The sequence below is a fragment of the Lepisma saccharinum genome, chromosome 3 (assembly GCF_977018435.1).
Source record: "Lepisma saccharinum chromosome 3, izLepSacc3.1, whole genome shotgun sequence".
Classification (NCBI taxonomy): Eukaryota; Metazoa; Arthropoda; class Insecta; order Zygentoma; family Lepismatidae; genus Lepisma; species Lepisma saccharinum.
In genome coordinates, this window is record NC_139231.1 from 43,358,092 (window position 1) to 43,379,592 (window position 21,501).

A 21,501-nucleotide genomic window follows, 5' to 3' on the forward strand; every position below is an offset into this window, starting at 1 on the left:
AACTGTCAGGAGGTGATATGTTTAATTCCTTTGGAGAAATCTTCATAGATAAGGACTGTCACCTTGATTTGTTGTTGTGTGGCTTGTGGCCCTGCTATGTGTATGTAATCTTTCTGTATGTAGTTTATTTCATCATTTTAGTTTAGTTCTTCGTCTGAGGAAGACCCTGATACAGGGTCGAAACGTTACGTGTTAAGTGTTTTATCTTAATAAACTGCCTTGGTCAGCAACGTATTGGTTTTAACTTCTATCATTACTCAACTTCAGCAATAATTAATACCTTTTGACAATGGAAGATCATATTTCATTTATTGTTTATGATGTATCATTTATGTGATCCTTACTTTAATAAATAATAACACTACCTTATTAATAACAATACTTTTAGGATAAGGCCTAACAGATTTTTCAGGAAAAGGAGGGGGTAAACTGATCTCTATGTGATGTCTCGTTTTTGTGTCCAAATATTATGGTCACCCTATGTTTTGTCCACTTTTAGCTAATTTGGAAGATGAGGATGAATGGTGATAATATGAAATGAGTGAAAGGACAATCACAAATACGTACGGACTGCACACAAACAAGCCCCACAGAGAATTATCCTGCAGGTTCAGACGCCAGAGCCTCGTTAGTCTGCTTCATGCAGTTCAGGGTGTACTACGTGGAAGTGATTTAGACATTTTGGTGACTTCAGAAAGGGTCACCCCGTACACCCTGGGAAATTTGAAGAGAAATGAATATACAATCAGTAAATATTTTCACAATCTCATATATTTCGCATGGCGAGTGCAACCACTCCATCTTCAAAGTTACATCTTGACTAATCAAATTAACGTTTTAACATTGTTATAACAACATTTCCCTGAGCTTTTTTTCTTCAAGCTTGTGTGATGTTACAAAACTAGTGCAAATATCCACTTCAGTAACTTTCTCAGTTTCTAGGGATTACGCTAAGGATAACTTGACAGGCAGAAACACTCACTTCCTTTGGTTATTATTATTGTTCATTTCCCCTTTTTATTACACGATTTTTGCTTCCGCTGTCACTGTACGCTGTGAGTAGCTTCTTCTTGGTGGAGCTTTACTTCTGCTTCAATTGTTTATCATGATTGTATCCGTACTTTGTGAAGTGTTCTGTAAGGAGTGAAAAAATAGTTATACCTGGATAACTTAAAATTCAGTATGCTCGAACATGAAATCACCCATAACTTCCTACTGTAAAATGGAGAGTAATTCCAATCAGGAGAAATTTAGTGTTGTTATAATGTTATAGATTCTATAACATTATAATAACACTAAATTTATATAATATAGAAAATAGTCTGCAAGTCCTATAGTTTATACGCAGCCCCTTTCTGTAACACGACCAAAATAATGGTAAATATAAAGGGAAAATTTTATCATACAAGGATGTCTATCTATAAAATTGTAGGAATTCCAACTAGCAATTTAGTAAATCTATAACAACGCTAAGTTTATCCTGATTGTAGAGTCACGGACACATAGGTGGATCTAGAAAATGTTCTTGGGAGGAGCACAGAATGTACTGTAAGCATATGATAAGATGTAATACTGGATATATCATGTGAAGATTTTCCTTCATATTAAACACATCCTAAACACTTACGTGCAAGTGGAATTCATTTAAATCAGGTTGATTTAAATTGCGATTTAAGTCAAGATTTAAATCAGGTGATTTTTTTTAACAAATCACTGATTTAAATCACTTTAAATAAATAATTTAAAGAATAATGTACATAAGAATTTTGTAGGTATGAAAATCACTTTTGGTGAAAGTACATTAATATCATAATCATTTATTGTGTTTATTAGGCTCTAAGAAAGGAAACAAAATATATGTACTGATATGGTGAAGCTTGTACGAAAGGGAATATGTAAACTCTAAACACACTTAAATTTTTCTTGATTTAAAATTCAATAATTTTTGTAGGCAAAATTGCAAATAATTTTGTGTGGAAAAATATACAATATACTAATCATGTTAAACCCTAAATAGTGTCATTATCATTAAACTATAAGTAAACATTGCAGCTGTTATTTTGTAAATTATTATTAAAATAATTGCCAAGATTCAGCTATGAAGAAAAAAAAAAGGTAAAAAAAAAATATTTTAAGTTACAATTGTAGAGTACATCTAGAATGTTTTATTTTCATTGGAAGAAAAGACACTGAAATTATTATCGTTTCATTAATACACTCAACAAACATTTCCATAGTAGACTCATACAGCTATATAGTATCAGAAACAAAACAAGTGTTCAAATATTATACAGGGCTGTTTACTAGAAAAGATAAAACCTTTATGTAAAAAAAAAAAAAAAATCTATGTGAATGGTTCGAAAATCTATAAAGGCAATTTTAAGCGTGTTTTTTTAATCGATTTAAATATTAAAAATCATCAAAAATGATTTTTTAAATAAGAATCATGATTTTTGTCCATCTTGCTTACATGTATATAATATTTACATCAAGACAATTGTTATCCCGATTATATATAGATAATTTATCAAGGTGTCTACCGGTTTGGAAAACCTGGAAAAGTCAGGGAATTTACTCATTTCTGGGAAAGTCATGGAAATGTCAGGGAAATTTACTGTGTTTCTGGAAAAATCTACATTTTTATAGTAGTTCACTTGAAAGTATGTTTTTGAACAAAGGAAAAACGGACATGAAAGAAATTGTAAATTTGTTGTGGACGAATTATACTTCAGTTTGGCATATTACCGGTAGTTACAGTTCAAATTGCATAATAAATTCTCTAGGAAAACATGTTTTGAACTCTGTTCAAGTAGAAATCTGCTGCTTAAGTGGGTTTTGGCATTTACCACTGTTTTGTTGCAATTTATGTGTTCTGTTTGGTTGATATTAGGATTAATACCTATGTTACTAAATTTCACTATAATTATATATTATTTTTACTATAATTGTTATTTTTTATGTAAATAGAATTCTTTGTTTTAGTCAATATGTGATATGTCCGCATCTATCGAACAGTCAATTTCTGTTTAGTTTTCCATCTTATTATTTTTAATTTTTGAAGCGAATATTCTAAAACCTTGGTCAATTGGGATTCTAAGATTGGTGGTTAGGTAAAATGTAGGGATCTTCTTGCACACCTATTTAAAATTTAAATACATGAATCGCTTCAATGACTTGATCTGGAAATTTTCGTTCTTGGTCTGGAAAAGTCAGGGAATTTTGTTTTTACAAAATTGTAGGCACCCTGTGTCGCAATTGTGAACCTGTGCTGCGTGGCTGCGTATATTCACAGGATAAAATCCAGTTTTCGAGGGCTCGTTGGATGGAGACCAGGCGTCAAACAATAAAGCGCTGTTAAGGATAGTTGTTTGCCTTAATGACCTGTATGCCGTATGAAAATTTGTGCGGTGACATGCCTGCGCATGTGCTTATACTGTACATTTCGAGATCCGATACGAGACCAGCCTTTCATGACCGAGACTAGAACGAGACATGCACGTACGGTCTCGGGTACTTCTGAAATACAACCACCTTCAATTGGATTATTACAATCCAGAAATGGCCGTGACTGTACAGGTCGAGACGAGACAGGCATGTAAAAAAAAATCTGAATGTTAGTGACAATGGTTTTTACATTAGTATGCAATGTTAATTGGACATTACCCATTGCTTTATACTACACATATTCTAACATTCCATTTCGGGAGAGCATATCTTCTCTCGTCTTCAGGTGAAAAAAATATTTTGCCGATGGTGGGAATCGAACCTACGACAGACCTGTGGTTTTACTACAGAACCGCTGCTCTAATCATCTACTCCACTGTAGCAGATTTGTAGTAAAATCACAAGTCTGTCGTAGGTTCGATTCCCACCACCGGCAAAATAAATTGTTTCACCTGAAGACGAGAGAAGATATGCTCTCCCGTAACGGAATGTTAGAATATGTGCAGTATAAAGCAATGGATAATGCCCAAATAACATTGCATGCTTAGGCATGTACAAGTCGAGATGAGAATGAGGTAAGAAAAAAAAGGTAATATTACCCGTGCATATAGTGCCATGCACCGTACCTCAAATCTTTGCAAATATTTTATGACATTAGATTTCAATGTATTCTTAGCCCTTGAAGAATCTTACTGTACGTGTAATATATTGAAATGTTAGTAAATTAGGTAAGATAAAGTTCCCCGTGCATGTAGCACCGTGCCATGAGGGTACATTTAAGTGATGTGGGGGCAGGGACCCCACACAGTGACGGATTAAGGTGGGTGCTATTGATGCTGCAGCATTAGGCCCATTCCTAAAATAGGCCCTCTCATAATCATTTCATGGTACATTATCACATTATCATAATCACAAAAATAATTAAAAAAACATAAAAAACAAGAAAAACATTATAATAGAAAAACAAAAAATGTGTATGTTAATCATAGTATGTAAGTACATCAGGCCCAATTTCGTCTTAATCTGGCCCTGGCCCCACACATTCTCGAGCCCGGCCATTTTGAAGGTATGTGATCAGCACCAAGCTCCGGCCGCCTTTACCCCGCCCCCCAGGTACCCATTGACGAGACTAAGACACTGCCAAATCTCGTCTCCGCTCGTCTCTAATCCACCTGTTCCACATGGCTACATACATGTACATACATGAAAGAAATGAGCCCTTAATGAACACGATTACTAAGTTTTTTTGTATTAATGTCCTCTATATCCTGTGGGTGGAAGTTTGTCGGTGTTGTACGGCAACACCCTCTCTCTGTCTGTCTCTCTCTCTCTCTCTCCGTTAATTCACGAGCAATTCTCATGAACTAATTTCCATATTCAAAACTCGAACCCTCAGCCATTATAGGAGAGTTCCGAGACCGGGTTACGCTACTCACTTGTAGCTTCCCAATTTCCTCACGAGGGTTGCCACCGGTACACACAGGCCGAAAACCCAGAGACAGAACTCAGGCGGACTCGAACCCAAGCCGTCCCGCAGTCGGAGTCCAAAGCACAGCGCCTTAGACCGGACGGCCACGGAAGAGGACTTATAAAAGGGGTACCTAACCTTTTATTTCTTCTTCATGATCTTGGAATTTCTCCCAAAAACAGGTGTTGTCAAATCCAGGGAGCCTTCCTCCATACGCCTCTGGCAGGTTATCTGGTTCGACGTAGTTGCTAAAATCCACCGCTTCAGATCCATGAAAGAAAAACTAAAAAGAATATGCATGTGAAATATAGTTTTGTAACTTTAAGTAACACCATTTTAATCAAATACGTGAGCCTGATCAGTGAGAAGTTAATAATTTAGTTTCAGCAAAAAAAATATGCAGTCAATATTTATGTTAAATGGTATTAAAACAGTATTATTAATGAATGCATTTTGTAAGCCTTATGAGAGAGTTGCTGATGGAGAAAAGTACGTAGCTACACAACTAAACCAATGCAACATACTAATGTTCAAATAAACTTCCACATCTATGTTTCTGACATGTTAACATTTTTTTAAAAGAATGCGAGCAGTATACGTACTTGTGATCAATCTATTAATAGCATATTGATATTGTTACAAGAAGGAACAAAAATTGTCATATTTCTCATTTTAAAGATCGGGAAATAGTTTATATTTCATGTTATGTATAATAAGTATCCATCAGTATTTTTAATTTATCTGAAGCCAGAAACTATAAATGGATTCGTTGTTAATAAAAAAAAAAGCCCATGACACCAGGAAATGCCTATTTGTAAATGGTGGCATGATTGAAAACTTGTTATTATGTAAGCCGGTCAAAAGTTTTCATTTTTCCCCCGTCATTTCTACCCTACCTTACGCATGGTAACGAATGAACGTTTTAAATATACATTCATGGGCGTATTTAAGGGGGGAGGTTCAACGGATCCAACCCCCCCCCCCTTATGATTAAAAAAAATACTAGATTCTTGTTCTATCCGCTTATTCATAAAAATTTCCTGGGACTTATTTTATTCTCCTAAATTCGAGACGTATAGTACGGGATACGGATGGGAAGAAAATTACGTAATATCACATTCTAGATGGGACTGTAGACCAAATGTCTGCAATTTCCGGATAGTGTCGGAATTTCTGCGATTATAAACTGCACTGGGACTGTCAAATCAGTTATATATCTTTTTCTTTCGAGTTTTCTTAAACGCAGTGCAAGAAAACCAGGGAAACACCGTAACAGTCTCAAGTTGTTTGACACAAGATCAACAGAAAAGAATCAATACTAACTAGCGTGGCTTGTGGAATTGTAGAAACTACGGGCCTTACAATTTACTAGTAGAAGAGAAATATTTCAACAAGCTCTTCAGTTTATTCATTGTTTAACCTGGGAAAGTTTGAAACATCTTCACTTCTTCTAACCAAATTGTTTTCATGCAGTGCAAGATTATGTTGGGCACCTCAAAAGGGGTACTGTGAACATGTCAGTATTCTAAACGAGATATTAAAAAAAAAAATGCCCACCATAATCATGGACGTCCGCGGATTTTTTCTACGGAGGGACAAGCAAGGTATTTTCCCATGGGGCATATTACCCCGATAATAGTGTTGCTCCCTCAAAAAACACCACTTGAATTTGAAATTATCACATTCCGGCATCCCCATTATAATTAATGTAAATTACTGTAACTGAAATCAAATTATACGTGTGAAATATATACTTTTAGATTGACATTCGTTTTCTAAGGGGGAAGTGTGACAATCCTTGTCCCCTTCCAGATGTCCATTCCACTATATTATACTTTCACCTAGAAATTTAGTGTAGAGGAATCTTATTGCCGTTATTAAACGATATGATATTTTCAAGCTGATGAAAGTTCAAAGCAACTACGGGGAAAGGTGGTGCAGTGGACGGAAATCAATTTGGGGGGGGGGGGGGGGGCAAACATTTGAGGAAAAGAAAGTAAGGCTAGCCGAATCTAAGAGTAGCAGGACAAAAGGACACTCAAGATGGTATTAGTTTTTACATCTTTCTTGCATTATTTATTCCAGACGGCCAAGAGAACCTGCAGTGGGAGACAGATATGTATTTCGCCCACTCAATTTAAAATTTTACCGGGAGTTGGCCCTCGGCGCCAATCTAATTAAATGAAAAAAATGTAAAGAGAATGCCATGGCGCCCCATGAAATTTTCTGTGCCCAATTAAATCAATATTGTTTTCAGTTTGCAAAAATTTGGATCAGAAATTTTTGTTGCTCGCTTCGCTCGCATTTTGCTTCTTATAGTTCTTATAAATTAGAACTACTGCATTGTAAATTACTAGGAAGAGAGAGATAGAGATAAATAATAACAACTAAGAACTTCAGACTGTTGTTGCTAAACAGTTTTGTCTTAAATGCAGGAACAATTGTTTGGAGGCAGTACCCGTGGTGGAGTGGTTAGCACATCGCGCTACAACGCCAGGGATCACGGGTTCGAATCCTGGTCTGGGCATGGATGTTTGTGAGTGTCCATTCATGAATTTCATTATATCATCACTCATTCCCATCTTTGCAAATTAGCCAAAGCTGGCACAAAAATCGAAGTAAAATAAAACCAATCAATCATTTAATTTTTCGGTGGTAAAGGTGCGCACACATTTCATAGACAATTTATATCATTTTTGCTGTTGATTTGTTATGGGGAGGATGAATTTATCATGTAATGTATTTAATAATATGTATTATATATACACACACACTTCGTATAATATTATACACACACCGACCCTCAATGCAAACAAAACTAAAAGACTGAGATAAAATGAGGTTTTTCTCTCCAGACTGGACTTTCATCAAGGCATTTGTCCTCCCTAATCAGAGGGTCTGCGCACGGCTATGTCAATGATATACTTCGAAATAGATTTCTGTTTCTTTTTAAGAAGTGTAAAGAACATGATGATGGATATGTACATACACACAACTTTGTCGGGTCCAGCACCCCCCCTCCCCCCGCTCTCCAACAAGCTTCAGGTCAGCTTTGTCCCGGATTTTCACTTAGAAAATATAGCAACCCTAATCATACCAACTATACGTGAACTATATATACACGCCCATGTATACATTATCATGTTAACCGTTATGAATCGAACACATGTACATATAACCTTTTTTGCTTAAAATCAACAATACTTTCAGGTGTCGGAATATTGCAGATTTCTCGTGTAACACCCTGCATCATTGTAATTTACAATTGCAGCAGTTTTCACGATTAAAAGAAATAAATATTAATCAATCATAGTTTTTGACCAACTATCTGATGTGAATTTGAGTTGTCTTTGTTTGCTCTTTTTTATTCCATATTGTTCGTGGGCGTGCTGAAAAGTAATGCGTCGTATTTAATTTTGTTACGGTGTAAATGCATTTTCGATTTTGAGCAACCATGCATTGTATTCATCAGACTTTCCCGCTTTCTCATTGCGGGAAAGTGATGATATGACGAAAGTGATGAATGGACACTCACAAACATCCATGCCCAGGTCGGGATTCGAACTCGGGACCCCTGGTGTCGTAGCGCGATGTGCTAACCACTCCGCTACGGGAGTCGGCAGGTCTCTCGTTGGCAGACGTGTGTTCATCGCCAGGTCGATTATGTGGAAAAGTAATTATGTAGATATAGACAATAAAGTCCTAGAAAGTTACCTGCATTTATTTTATTTAAATAAATTCAACCGTTTAGCAAGAAAAAAAATGGGAGGCATTACTCTTCAGTTCGCCCTCGTAGCTTGATTACAGTTCGTTATTAGGTAATGATAAACATACTCACTCGGCTTACAATTTTCTTCGACAGAAATGGTTTCACGAGCTTGAATCCCGCGAGGAAGTAGACGGACACATTCACTACATGTACAGCTTTCACTCTGACAGGGTTTGTGTCCTGAAAGCAGTAAATCGAGAGAGACAAATTAGTTCGTGTTTTTTGCCTTGGTTCTTTTTTGAGAAGAGAGCCTGGCAGAAGATTCCGCCTCTTAAAGTCACCCTGAGAACCCCCTCATGTCATATTCATAACGCACGGTTACTGATCCGTTTAATTGAGTTTCCATATGATCCTAAATATTGTTGATGCTCTCCAACTTCATTGGTTTAAGTCCTGGTAGTAACCTCCAAATTTCGATGTTGGCCGTGCGTTATCAGGGCTAGTAGCTAAGGGAAATGAATGCACTGGCATCGGCCTGGATATATATATACACTGGATGGTCCAACAGTCCCGGAACGGTTACATGTCGTGAGAAATGCACATCGAATCGGAAAACGAAGAAATACGTGTTTAATAAGTAAAAGAAAGCTATTGAATGATATCACACTTGATTCCCCGCCCCCGCCCCACCCCCAGGGTAAAATTTTAAATGGAAACCCCATTTTGTATTGTAGAATCGGAATGAGAACTACATTCCAAGTCCAACGAGCTATCAACGATCCTCCTAGCTCAATTAGGAACGGAGATATGGCGATTCGATGTGTATTTCTCACGGTATGTGACCGTTGTGGTACTTTTGGACCACCCGGTTTATAACAGCCAAGTTTATAAACTTCTAAGTTTATCTGATCTTGAGAGTTGTCAACTTGTGTACTTACCAGTAACATTTCTGTCATTACTTTGATAAACTTGTACGTGACTTGTTTCAAGTGCAGGAACCCAATGTTAGCACAGTCTACGACGGCTATGAATCCTCCAACTTGGTATGTTTCGTCAAACAACAGAAAGTCCGTCACGCTGAAAACCATATTCCATATCTGGCTCATTGTTACTTTTGTAAAGTCCATATTGCCTGGAAAATAGTCGAAATTCTCTTATTATAGCTAGTAAAGCATTCCATGAGCATATTGCCAACTCACACAGGCGTATTGTTAAGATTCAGAGATGCAGAAAAGTTGAAGAATAGTATTTCAACTTTAAAAATTTGCAAGGTAGTGTAAACATAATTGTTGATGTCATTATTAATAACCTTTATCAAGCTTTAATCTACCTATCTTGTTGCGGTGAACATAAGTAGTGCGATATAGAGAGTTCTAGGCAATCCTTTGTACGAGCAGTGTTGCCAACTCATTTTTTCAGGTTATTTTTTTGCAATTATTCTTATTTTTTACGTCCTTTTACTGGTTAAGCTAACCTACAGGGGGTAAAACACCAGTGTTACCCTCGGTACGAGCAGAGGGCTCATCCTCGTTACGAGCAGTGTTGCCAACTTCTTTTTTTATTTTTCATGTTTTTTTTACGGGTTAAGCTAACCTACCGAGACAAAATATTAGTGTTATCTTCGGTACGAAGAGTGTTCATCCTCGATACAAGCAAGCTGGAAGGATCCTTTGAACTATTTTGTAGTATAGGAGTGTCTTGATTCACCAACCTCAAATGGCGGTTTTTCATCAAGTAGCGAGGGGTGGCCCTTGGCGTGGCCTTTCACGATATATTTTTATGGGGCCCGTAGCTTTTCACGAGGTGTCTAAACCTCAAGGGGGGCTGATTCTCGACGTGTTTGAGGGCCCTCTCTGGGGGAGGGGGAGGGTAGCGTTTCACGATGTGTTTTTGAGAAGGTCACATGCTTTTCACGATGTATTTTTAAAGGGGCCCTCGACTTAGCCTTTCAAGGTTACGCTAGCCTACAGTGGGAAACACTGGTTGCGATACAAACAGAGGGCTTGCCTCCAGCGAATCTACATTCACGATGTGTTTCTTTAGAAGGTCATATGCTTTTCATGACGTGTCTAAACTCCATGGGCCGTTTCTCGGCGTATTCGACGGGTCCCTTGAGGAGCGTAGCGTTTCCGGTGTGTTTTTTGAGAAGGTTATTTTACTTTCACGATGTGTTTTTAAAAGAGGACCCTGTCGAGTCTCATAGGGAGCCTTGGGCGTAGTCTTTCACGGGTTAAGCTAACTTACAGGGGGAAAACTGTCGTCATCTTCGGTACAAACAGAGGGCTTGCCTCCAGCGAATCTACATCAAAACTGCTCGGTGACTCGTTCGTTCTTCACTTCGTATGCGAATGTCTTCTCGGCGATGAGGATGACGCTGCATACGGCGTTGTCGGGCAATGCGTGATGGAACTCGCAGACGATCTTGATGTTCGTACGATCGTTGACCACGACCTGCCTCCTCTTCGAAGTGTTGATGACGAACATGGGCCTGCGGGCTATAAACTCGTTGGCAGTGTAGTATACGTCCACGTTGCCGAGTACGCTGTGTACGCCTCGTACAGTTTCAGGTAGTCCTCGTCTGCGATGTCCTCTTCTCGGGCTGGAAGATGTCGTTCCTGCCATTCTTGAGGTAGGCGTTCTTGATCTTGCAGTTGTCGAACTGGCTGGAATATTTCTCCTGGTTGTCGCCCCTCCCGGTCTGGAAGAGTACGGCTGCGAACTAGGGCATGTCGTACTGGGCATCCGAGACACGGGGAAGTAGATCGGCGAAGTTGGAGTGAAGATGAACGGTTCCATGAACTCCGAGTTCGGTTTGAAAGTTGCGATGATGCAAGTCTGCTTGTGACTACTGATGACGCCGTCGGAATCGGTGATAATGCCTTCCGCCACGTTGCAGTGCAAGTTCAAAGTCTCGATGGCCAGAAATTTAGGAATGTTGGCGCGGACGTGCTTTATCCCGGCCTCGAACTTGGTGTGATTCTTGAAGTTCAGGAGCTCGCCGACGGTACCCAGGTTCACGGTCTCTTCCGCGGACACGATCTCCACCCTGAGGATCACGGAGTTTTGCGAGTAGCACCCGTCTCGGCAATTGAGCTTGCAAGGTGGACAGGTTGTACTGGCCGGCCGTGATGACGATCTTCTCGTTGCCGACCTTGATGGTGTTCTTTTGCTCGGTCACGTTGGGAATCAGGTACATGCTGTAGAAAGCACACAAGGCCATGGATTTAGGATAGATGATGTCGTCGTGCAAGATGAGTTTCAAGACCGTAGTCTCGCTGGTGAGATGGAACTTTCTCATGATGCTTCAGGTGCCACAGCGCTTTCTGGCAATCTTGGAACGTAGGGTTATTTATTTGAGAGAGGAACGCGAGCATGTAAACGAAGAGGTGGCCCCAGTTTCCTTCCTGGAAACCCTGGATGCGTTCGTCGTTGTAGTAGAGGTTGGGAGCACCGCGATACTCGACCAAGCCTGCGGGTGGCTGAAAGAATCGAAAACGAAAGACTTGTTGGCTCGCTTGCGGTACCAGATCCAGTGTGTCGCCGGATTTTTGAAAGTGTCCAAGTTGGCGACTCTGCACTCTGTTCTTTTAACTCTGGAGGATAGAGAGTCTGACATGAAAACCCCCCTGAAGTGCTCGATGTCTGACGGCTCGATCAAAGCTTCGATGTAGCGGTTGGACAGCGGTTATTTTTTTTAAGCAGCCTGCTCAACGCGTCGCGATGCTTTTTCTCCATGGCCAGGTTGTGACATTTCTGCTCTTCCAGCTCGGCCTTGTTTTCCTTCGCGTCGATGACGCTTTTCGCGATGGCCGCGCTACCGCCCTCTAAACTTTCCACGGCACGCAAAGCTGCCAGGATGGCCGGGATGGTGAATATGAAACCTCCGGTGTGAGTTTTCTTGCTCGAACGCTGCAATCTCCTCAACTGTGAAGTGATGAGCGCTAATTTTATCTCGTGGCCTTTGGCCAAGCAAGAACGTTTTTTCTCGCGCTGTTTTTTTGGTGAGCAACCCGTTGAGGGCGCCTTGGTTTTTTTGTAAATAACCGTGAAGTATAAAAGGAAGCCGATTTTCTGTATGTTTGAGCTATCTTACCCGATTGCCGGTATCATAAGTTTACCTTGTAGGGAGAACTGCCCGCTCTTCGGAGGTTGCAATTTGCATGGGTTAGTTTCTCAAACCTGCTGCTTCGGCTTTAGTGTCTTGCGATACCGAAAAGCAATCGTGACTAATCCTGGAAAGGTTACCTGTTCCGGATTTGTCATAAAAATCTGCATCAGTTAACCTAAATCCAGGATTGCCAAGGATTAAGTATTAATGTATATTGTGCATTAATGTTAATAAACTCTAGTTTTGTTGGAAGAAAGTTCCATACCTTTTCATTGCTAAAAACTAAGGAAAGGTATTAAAATCTTACACCAGTGACCAGGTTAGGGTCTGTAAGATAGTTACCCTAACAGCTATCTGAGAAGTTCCATCCAGGGTAACATAGTAATTAACCTAGACCCTAGAAGACCGTGAAGGTGCGTGTCAAAAACGTCGTGAAAAGCAAATAATCTTCTCAAAAAACACACCGGGAAACGCTACACCCCCCAGGGGACCCCTCGAACACGTCAAGAAAGGTACCACGGAGTCGAGACACGTCGTGCAAAGCGTACGACCTTCTCAAAAACACATAGTGAATGTAGATTCCATAGAGGCAAACCCTCTGTTTGTATCGCAACCAGTGTTTCCCCCCTGTAGGTTAGCTTAACCCTTGAAAGGCTACGCCGAGGTCCCCTTTAAATACACATCGTGAAAATCATATATCCTTCTCAAAAACATAACGTGAAACGCTACCCCCCCCCCCTTCAGAGAGGGCCCTCAAAGACGTCGAGAAAGAGCCCCCATGAGGTTTAGACACCTCGTGATTAGCTACGGGCCCCATAAAAGTATATCGTGAAACGCTACGCCAAGCGCCCCCTCGCCACTTGATGAAAAACCGCCATTTGAGGATGGTGAATCGGGACACTCCTATACTACAAAATAGCTCAAATGACCCTTCCAGCTTGCTTGTATCGAGGATGAACCCTCTTCGTACCGAAGATAACGCTAATATTTTGTCCCTAAGTTAGGTTAACCCGTAAAGGGACATGAAAAATAATAATAATAATAATAATAATAATAATAAAAAAGGAAGTTGGCAACACTGCTCGTATCGAGGAAGAGCCCTCTGCTAGTACCATGGATGAAACTTGTACCGAGGGTAACACTGGTGTTTTACCCCCTATAAGTTAGCTTAACCAGTAAAAGGACGTAAAAAAATAAGAAAAATTTCAAAAAAAAAAAGAAAACCTTACAAAAATGAGTTGGCAACACTGCTCGTACCAAGGATGCCCTAGAACTCTCTAAATCGCACTACTAACATAATTGGCTGCAAGAATTAATGCATGTATATAAAAAAACTGAAGTGTCACGTAGTATAAAGAATAAACAAATGTTTCGAACGTAGTCCTCATCTTAAATGAGTATTTTGTTACACAAAGAAATAATGATTACAGCCAGTCTTATTCACTTTCTCATCCTGCTCATCAGAAGAGGATATAGTTTAGTGCTTGACAACGGTTAGTAAGAATAACAAAATCAATTATGTTTAGACTCGCATACATTTCTTATGAAGTATGAAAACACCATTTTAACTTAACGTTTTTCTTCAATCATAATATTTTTCTGCCACTTTTAAGATAAAGCGTAAAGATACGAGGACTGCTGGAAAAGTTTCTGCAATCAATATGAAAAAAGACATGTGATATTCTGGGAATGGCTTTATCGTTTTTCAAAGTATTCACCCTTATAATCGATACACTTTTGCATACGCTGAAACCAATTTTGAAAGCATTTTTTCCAGTTTGAAGCTGATACCTCAGAAACCGCTGTTCGGAATGCGTCAACAGCTGCTTCAGGCGACACAAATCGCTCACCACGCATCTTATTTTTCATGTGTGGGAACAAAAGGAATTCATTAGGTGTAAATCAGGTGAGTACGGACAATGAGTCATTAATTCTACATTTTTACTGGACAAAAAATCAACAGTTTGATGTGCTGAGTGGGAACTGGCGTTGTCGTTGTGAAGAATGATGCGAGGATTTGGGTTTGTTTTACGCAATTCATTGATGACCTCTGGTAAACAAATTGTTGTATACCACTCAGCATTTACAGTCATCCGATCTTCTAGAGCTTTGTTGCCACATGTCCAGTATAACCGAAGAAACAAGAAATCATTTGCTTGGCAGCACTCCTTGAAAGAACAACTTTTGTTGGTTTCGGCTCACTTTGAAACACCCAAACAGTGGATTGCTGTTTAGTTTCGGGTTCGTATGAATAGATCCAAGTTTCGTTCCCTGTAACGATATAGTACACCAAATTAGACTTGCCTCGGTTGAATATTTTGATCATTTCGTTACACCAATTTACACGAGCCTGTTTTTGAGCTTCGGTCAAGTTATGTGGAATCCAACGGCTTGAAAGTTCCCGTACATTCAGATGACCATGCAAAATCGTATGTATTGCTTTCATGTCAATGTTCAAGGGTGCCTGAATCTCACGGTATGTCACATGCCGATCTCTCTGAATCATTTCACGCACAGCATCAACATACTGGCAACAACAGGCGTGATGGACGATCTTCACGAGAAATGTTCGACCACGCTGGAATTCGGAAAACCAATTGCACACAGTCCTATTGGATTGTGCTTCATCCCCAAAAGCCAAATGAAGTCGCTCGATGCATTGTTTCGGTGTTGAAGTACGTTTGAAATCATAAATAATAATTGCCCGAAAGTGTTCACGAGAAATTCCATTTCTCACACGAAACTACTACTTGAAACTGCTGTTAAAAATAAACGAATAGGCTCTAACAAACAATTAAAGATAATTTAAAGATAATAAAGGTTTATTCTTCCGATTTTTATGATAGCGGAACACTAGCGTCACTGTTGGTGGTAGTTTGCAGAAACTTTTCCAGCAACCGCCGTATACTACTGACAGTCAGTTTCAAAGGTGGTGTCGTCATTGCGCAAGGAATTTGGATGTTTTTTGTTGAATTGTAGGGAATAGCCACCACACAGGTGATATTTCAAGCAAACTCAGTTCTTCTACAACCATTATAATTATATCGCAAGACCACCATACACAAATCGAGACGAGAACATTACCATATCTTTCAAGACTTTTTGTCTAAAAGAGACCGAATACAAGAGACTGCTGCAACACGAGACCGAGGCAGACATCGAAATTGACAAGACGAAGCGAATGGGTCCCACTTCTAGTCTTGTCTCGTCTCTCTACTATTCCCTAACAGTATTTTAAGTGATTGAGATGCTTTTTGCTAGCTTACTTACCGATACGAATGAAGTCCACTATTGCACCAAGAGGATTTCTCTCGCGCAGAATCAAACTTATACCCATGTCGTAGTACATTTCCTTATTATCAGAAGGTAATACAGGTTGGAAATACTCCGGATATATCTGCCTGAATTTGTAGAATTTTGTGAGCTGAAACCATAAAAAATGCTTATTCGTTTAGTTTCTCTGGAAAACACAACGTCGATTAGACCTAATATAACTAAAAGCAAGATTTGCAATAGAGTAAGTCCGGGGTAGATGGCTCTGGTATCGCTATTGATCGCATAAGTGTTCCGTTATGCATTCTATATTGAACTTTGTGTTTGTATGTAATAGTTTCATGTAATGCAGGAGGAAATAACGAACTTTTGAGTATATTTCCATTTTAAACTTTGCTGCCACCTAATTTGTCGGACATGACAAGGACTACATTTATTTAGAATTTCCTGAATGCTTTTGACGTCGTCCAGTTCCCATTCATGCCCGACATGTTTGATGACATCGTCTGCCAATCTCTAGAAGTAATCTGGAGCAATAAACATAGCAGTCGCCCCCCCCCCCCCCACACACACACACGCGCGCGCGTTTCGTTTTCCAAACAAAAGATACTTACTTTGTGGCAGAAAAAATTAAAATTCGTTTTCACAGCGAAATATAATTTTTAAGCATGTATTGTAAAAACTGTTTTTGCTGAACATCTAAAAAAGGATGCATAAGCCATTTAGTCTGATTTCCCGTCTGTTATAGATATGTGGCAAGGGTCGTTGAATTCCCCCCAAGTTGAAATGACTGTAATTTGGGAGCCGCGGTGGTCAAGTCATTAGGCGTCCGACTGTCACGCGGGAGATCCAGATTCGATCCTCGGGGTGAGTGATTTCAGATGAATACTTCTCAGCAAAGTTACTGCTTCCTTCATGGAACGGCTCTGACGTTCACCCAGCCTCAAATGAATGAGTACTTGTGATGAAACCCTGACGGATAAAGGAGAGCGGGGTTTAGTGCTGTTCACATCACCTTCACGAATGACCGTGATTGTGAATGTGCAGAGCCAAACCTTCACACCCCCTACGGCTTGTTGTGTGTGTGTGTGTATTCATATGAAAACAGTATTTTATGACTGAACGACTTCTAAGTAATACCAGCCCCTTTCTTTTATCTTTTTTTTTAAAAAAAAATTCGAACGTACCCTACCTCCGTTTCCCTTCTGTAACTACCAAACCCTTTCATTGCATCTAGTTTTGCTAAATACCAATTAGTCATTTTTTGCATAATAATACATACATACATACATACATATAAAGAGTACAATCCTTGTCATTCTTACCAGGATGTTTTCAGAATATTAATGCAAACCAGGCATTCAATATAACTATTCTTGGCAACAGAAGAAATATATTTATTAAGTTTAATGATAATTGCGTGGAGGACGAATCCGCTCACCGTTCTCAGCGCTTTCTCTTGGTTAAATTTTTTTGCCCTCAGGAATGATAAGAGGAAACAGTCGTCCAAGCGTGAATGAAGGCCCGGAACATCTGCAAAAGAGTGTAAGAAAACTGATTGATGTAGTAGGTTGTGAAGACGCGTTTTGAACAGTGTACAAGTCGCGTTTGTCATATGTTAACTACTATATACCTATGATTTCCTTTATGTCTTGGAAATTAACTCGAATTTACTTTTAAGAAACCCTTGTATGGATGGAATCTTTGTATTGAAGATTTTCAAACAAAGAGTCGTTTTCCGATACCCATTATTTTATCACTAATAATACTATTAATGTAAAAAAATATCACAGTGGATTTCTTCTCTTGATATTAACATGCTATCTTATTTTATCCATTCTCTAGTGCTGATCCTTTTTTTTTTCATCCTATTCTAACACTGTTTCGAGAGCATTTCTTTTTTGCCGGTGCTGTGCACAATCGATTTGTATTTACTACAGAGATGTAGTGTATCATTCCTGGAGAAAACTTAGAATATTTTTATGGCACACTGAATTTATAGATAAATAGGTTATTCATAGGTTCTATTGTCACCACTGACAACGAGAGAAGTATTCTCTTTAAGCACAGTGTTTAATATGTAAAACAAAGGCAATGGGAAATACCCAATTATGCATTCTAGGATGCTGGAATTGTTTGATAAATTTAACTGCTACTGCTAACAAATTTCCCCATTGTTATTGAAGACCAATGACTAGAATAAATAACACTTTGTTTGGAGCAAGCAAATAAGTTGCACTCACCAATCGTTGCCTAATATAGTCGCTCGCTCACAAATGCACAGAATGCAGTTGGCTCAATTCTAGATCTCAAGCAACATGTCGCACTTACCTTGAACTTTCTCTCTAAATACTGCCAACTCTTGTAAAACTGTGTCTGGGTTTTCGTTGAGTTCCTCGAAGGCTTTTGTTTTCCATTCGGTAGGAAGATTGTACTCGAATTTCGAGTTCTTGAACAGGCTCGTGTTGTCTTCCCCCATCTTGGATTGTCCTAAGAAACACAAGTGCATGTAAAGAACGAACTATATTTGAATATTTTTTAAATAATTGTTCGTGGCCGAAACAGATTATTTTAATTTCATAAGGCTGCCTTTCATTCTAATGTACTAATGTACGTACTTACTCAATATAAAAATGTGGAATTGAAAATGAAATGTTACAAAAATATGTAGTGGGCTAAAGGATGTAAATGAATACATCCTTGAGGAGAAGGATACAGTATGGTTTCCGGAACTACTGAGAAAGTACCCAAACGTTCCTGTACTTTTGATATAACATCCACTTGCATGAATATTAGCTTTATGTAACTTGTGCTCGTTGAATTACAATACATTTGTTGATCTTTGAAGGCAATAATTCTGTGTTTGGATACTTTAGTACCACGGATGCAACGTAAATGCCACATCAAGTGTAGTTTGTCATCACAACTACACACTTTGGACTTAAAAGTAACAATTGCAATGAAAATAAATCACATGTTCCTCTCGACCAATTAACGGACAATCAGACACCCGACAGGATAAACATGAGTAACTAATTTAACTATTACTCCCTCTGTCCCATAACTATAGTCCGGTGTGCCAAAATGGTAGTACAGGAATGACAGACGAAGAGGCAGATGAAAAGCACAATTTGTACTGATCCTTGAGTAATAAAGTTGTATGACTGATTCCCGTGTTTCATGTTCTTCTTCTGTATACACCAATGTCACAGTTTGAATATCGGGCAATTATTATGAGACAACAAACAAAGGTATACCGGACAATAATTATGGGACAGAGGGAGTAAAATATATTGATATATATTCTTATGGCACATGCCGAAGTAAACTGCAATAAAATTAGTAGGTTTTGGTTTTTATCCCAAATAATATAACACCATTCTCATTCACCTATCACTGCTATTAGAATGTAAAATTGTTCTCCGGAAACTGCTTGTTGAATTTGGAAGTGCGACTTGGAATGTGCTCTAAATCCATGCTGCAGCCAATCTAAAAGTAAACTAGTTTTGGCTCTGTATGATTTAAATGTTAGATCAGCACAAGTGAAGAATGCATTGTCTACGTGTCGTGTGCAGATGCATGTGTGTGAGAGACGGCCAGATTTAGGCGCAGGCCCAAGCGGCAAACCTGCCATATGTTCATGTGATGCTAGCACTTTCTTGACTTTTGTGGGTTTTTTCCTCAAGCTGAAGACAAGATATAAAATTATAAAATTTGTTTTGAGTCCAATTTATACTCTGATATCACTTCAAGTCATTTTCGTGAATAGCTGGAGTGATGGGTTCTATGTTGTTCAGTGCTGAAATGATATGGTCAAGGACAACATTATCAGTGAACATATCCTTGACCTTGCCCCTTGCCCCTTGTGGCGAGCAAGTTGTGATTGCTAAATACGTGCACTTTTGTTTTAGTGTTTCGGTTTATGTTTCTTTATTGAGAACTTTTTGACAAACAATACCATTGAGGTGCATTGGTGTATGTGCATTACAAATTATATGTTGACGTGCACATTATATACATATATTTTTGTTCACATATATTAGACACAGTGTTTTTTCGCAGTACTATGACAATGATATAATATAAAACTAAAGTAAAAATATACAAAACCACTTATTCTGTAGTGCACTAGTAGCATATAAAAATACCATGTGATGTTATGCATACGATCTAAATTTACAACATTTAATTCCTCAAATTCATTAGTTGAATACAACGTACATTCCAACACTAATTTTTCTCTTTACTTTCAAATATCTTTGATCTCTCAATATATTTATAACTATTTCTAACAAATTGCATAACTGAATACCTGTGTAAAAATGGTCCTTTTTAGTAGGTGTAGTTAGTCACACTTTGCGAATGTGAAAGTTTTTTCTTTTAATCTGGTGTTGTAATTGTGAGTGTCTCTCTAAGTTCTTTGTATTGTTTTAATTTCGATTCGTGTATACATGTAATAGCATTTTAAGTACATACAAACATCGAAGTATTAGCACAGAGTTAGCACATTGAATTTTTTGAAGAAAGCTTTGCATGTTGCCAAATACGCAATGATTTTCTATTGTATTAAAAACAATCCCTGTGCTTCTGGCGAGTTTCCCCAAAATTATAACTCATATCTCAAAATTATTTCGAAGTTCGATAATAGACATTTATTATACACACTGAAGTTCAACTATTTTTTAAAGTTTTAATTGATAACATACGGAGTTAGCCTACTTCATAAATGATTTATATGAACTTTCCAGTTAAGACAATATTCTATAAAATTTTGTATTGCAAATAGTTATAGTCTGCCCCAGTGGCGGCGATTGGGTTTCAAAAACGGGGGTTGCAAGGTGCTAAATCTGGGTGCGGGACAAAGACAGTATATAGATAAGATTTAGGGGCGAAAAGTGGGAGAGCAACTGCCCCCCTCGCCCCCCTAATCGCCGGCCTGGTCTGCCCTCATGTGCAATTGCCTTGCTTCATTAGTAGTTTTACCCGGCCCCCGTAGCGGAGTGGTTAGAACATCGCGCTACGACGCCAGGGGCCCCGGGTTCGAATCCCGGCTTGGGCATGGACATGTGTGTGTGTCCATTCATCAATTTCATCATATCATAACTCATCCCCATTTGCGGGAATTAGCCAAAAGTGACACAAAGAGCGAAGTAAAAAAAGCAAATCAATCATAAATAGTTTTAATTCTTGGTGTACCAAATTTTATTATTTTTGTTTTTTCGTTAATGATGGAAAGTTTGTTTACGCCAAACCAGTTCTGTAGTTCTGTAAGGGCTTTTCGCCGTTTTTTTAAATGAAAAATTAGTTTTTTTATCGTGAAAAGAATCTACTGAAGCCGTTGTGTCATCAGCACAAAAGAGTAACTTGGGTGTTTGCAAGGTTTGTGGAAGCTCATTTAGGAACAATATAAACACATACCGGTCCTGGTATTACTGGTATTAATCCTTTGCGGATTCCAATACCCACGTCTTTCAAATTTGAATAACCTGAGTTTTGAAT

General features: G+C 38.8%; 1 protein-coding gene across 2 annotated transcripts in view; it reads right to left on the reverse strand.

The window, feature by feature from the left end:
* Positions 1–753: 753 nt before the first annotated feature.
* The window catches only part of LOC145985763 (clavesin-1-like), a 28,154-nt gene continuing 7,406 nt past the window's right edge, over positions 754–21,501 (reverse strand). Inside the window, exons 2-8 of one of the 2 annotated variants that reach the window (XM_083119836.1) lie at positions 18,334–18,492; positions 17,444–17,535; positions 16,000–16,153; positions 9,560–9,753; positions 8,751–8,861; positions 5,051–5,195; positions 754–1,134 (exon numbers count right to left, since the gene is read on the reverse strand). In XM_083119836.1, coding sequence (XP_082975962.1) covers positions 1,082–1,134; positions 5,051–5,195; positions 8,751–8,861; positions 9,560–9,753; positions 16,000–16,153; positions 17,444–17,535; positions 18,334–18,481 — 897 coding nt within the window. In that variant the 5' untranslated portion in view covers positions 18,482–18,492 and the 3' untranslated portion in view covers positions 754–1,081. The remainder of the gene's footprint in view (positions 1,135–5,050; positions 5,196–8,750; positions 8,862–9,559; positions 9,754–15,999; positions 16,154–17,443; positions 17,536–18,333; positions 18,493–21,501) is intronic. The other variant, XM_083119837.1, reaches the window with a different exon arrangement.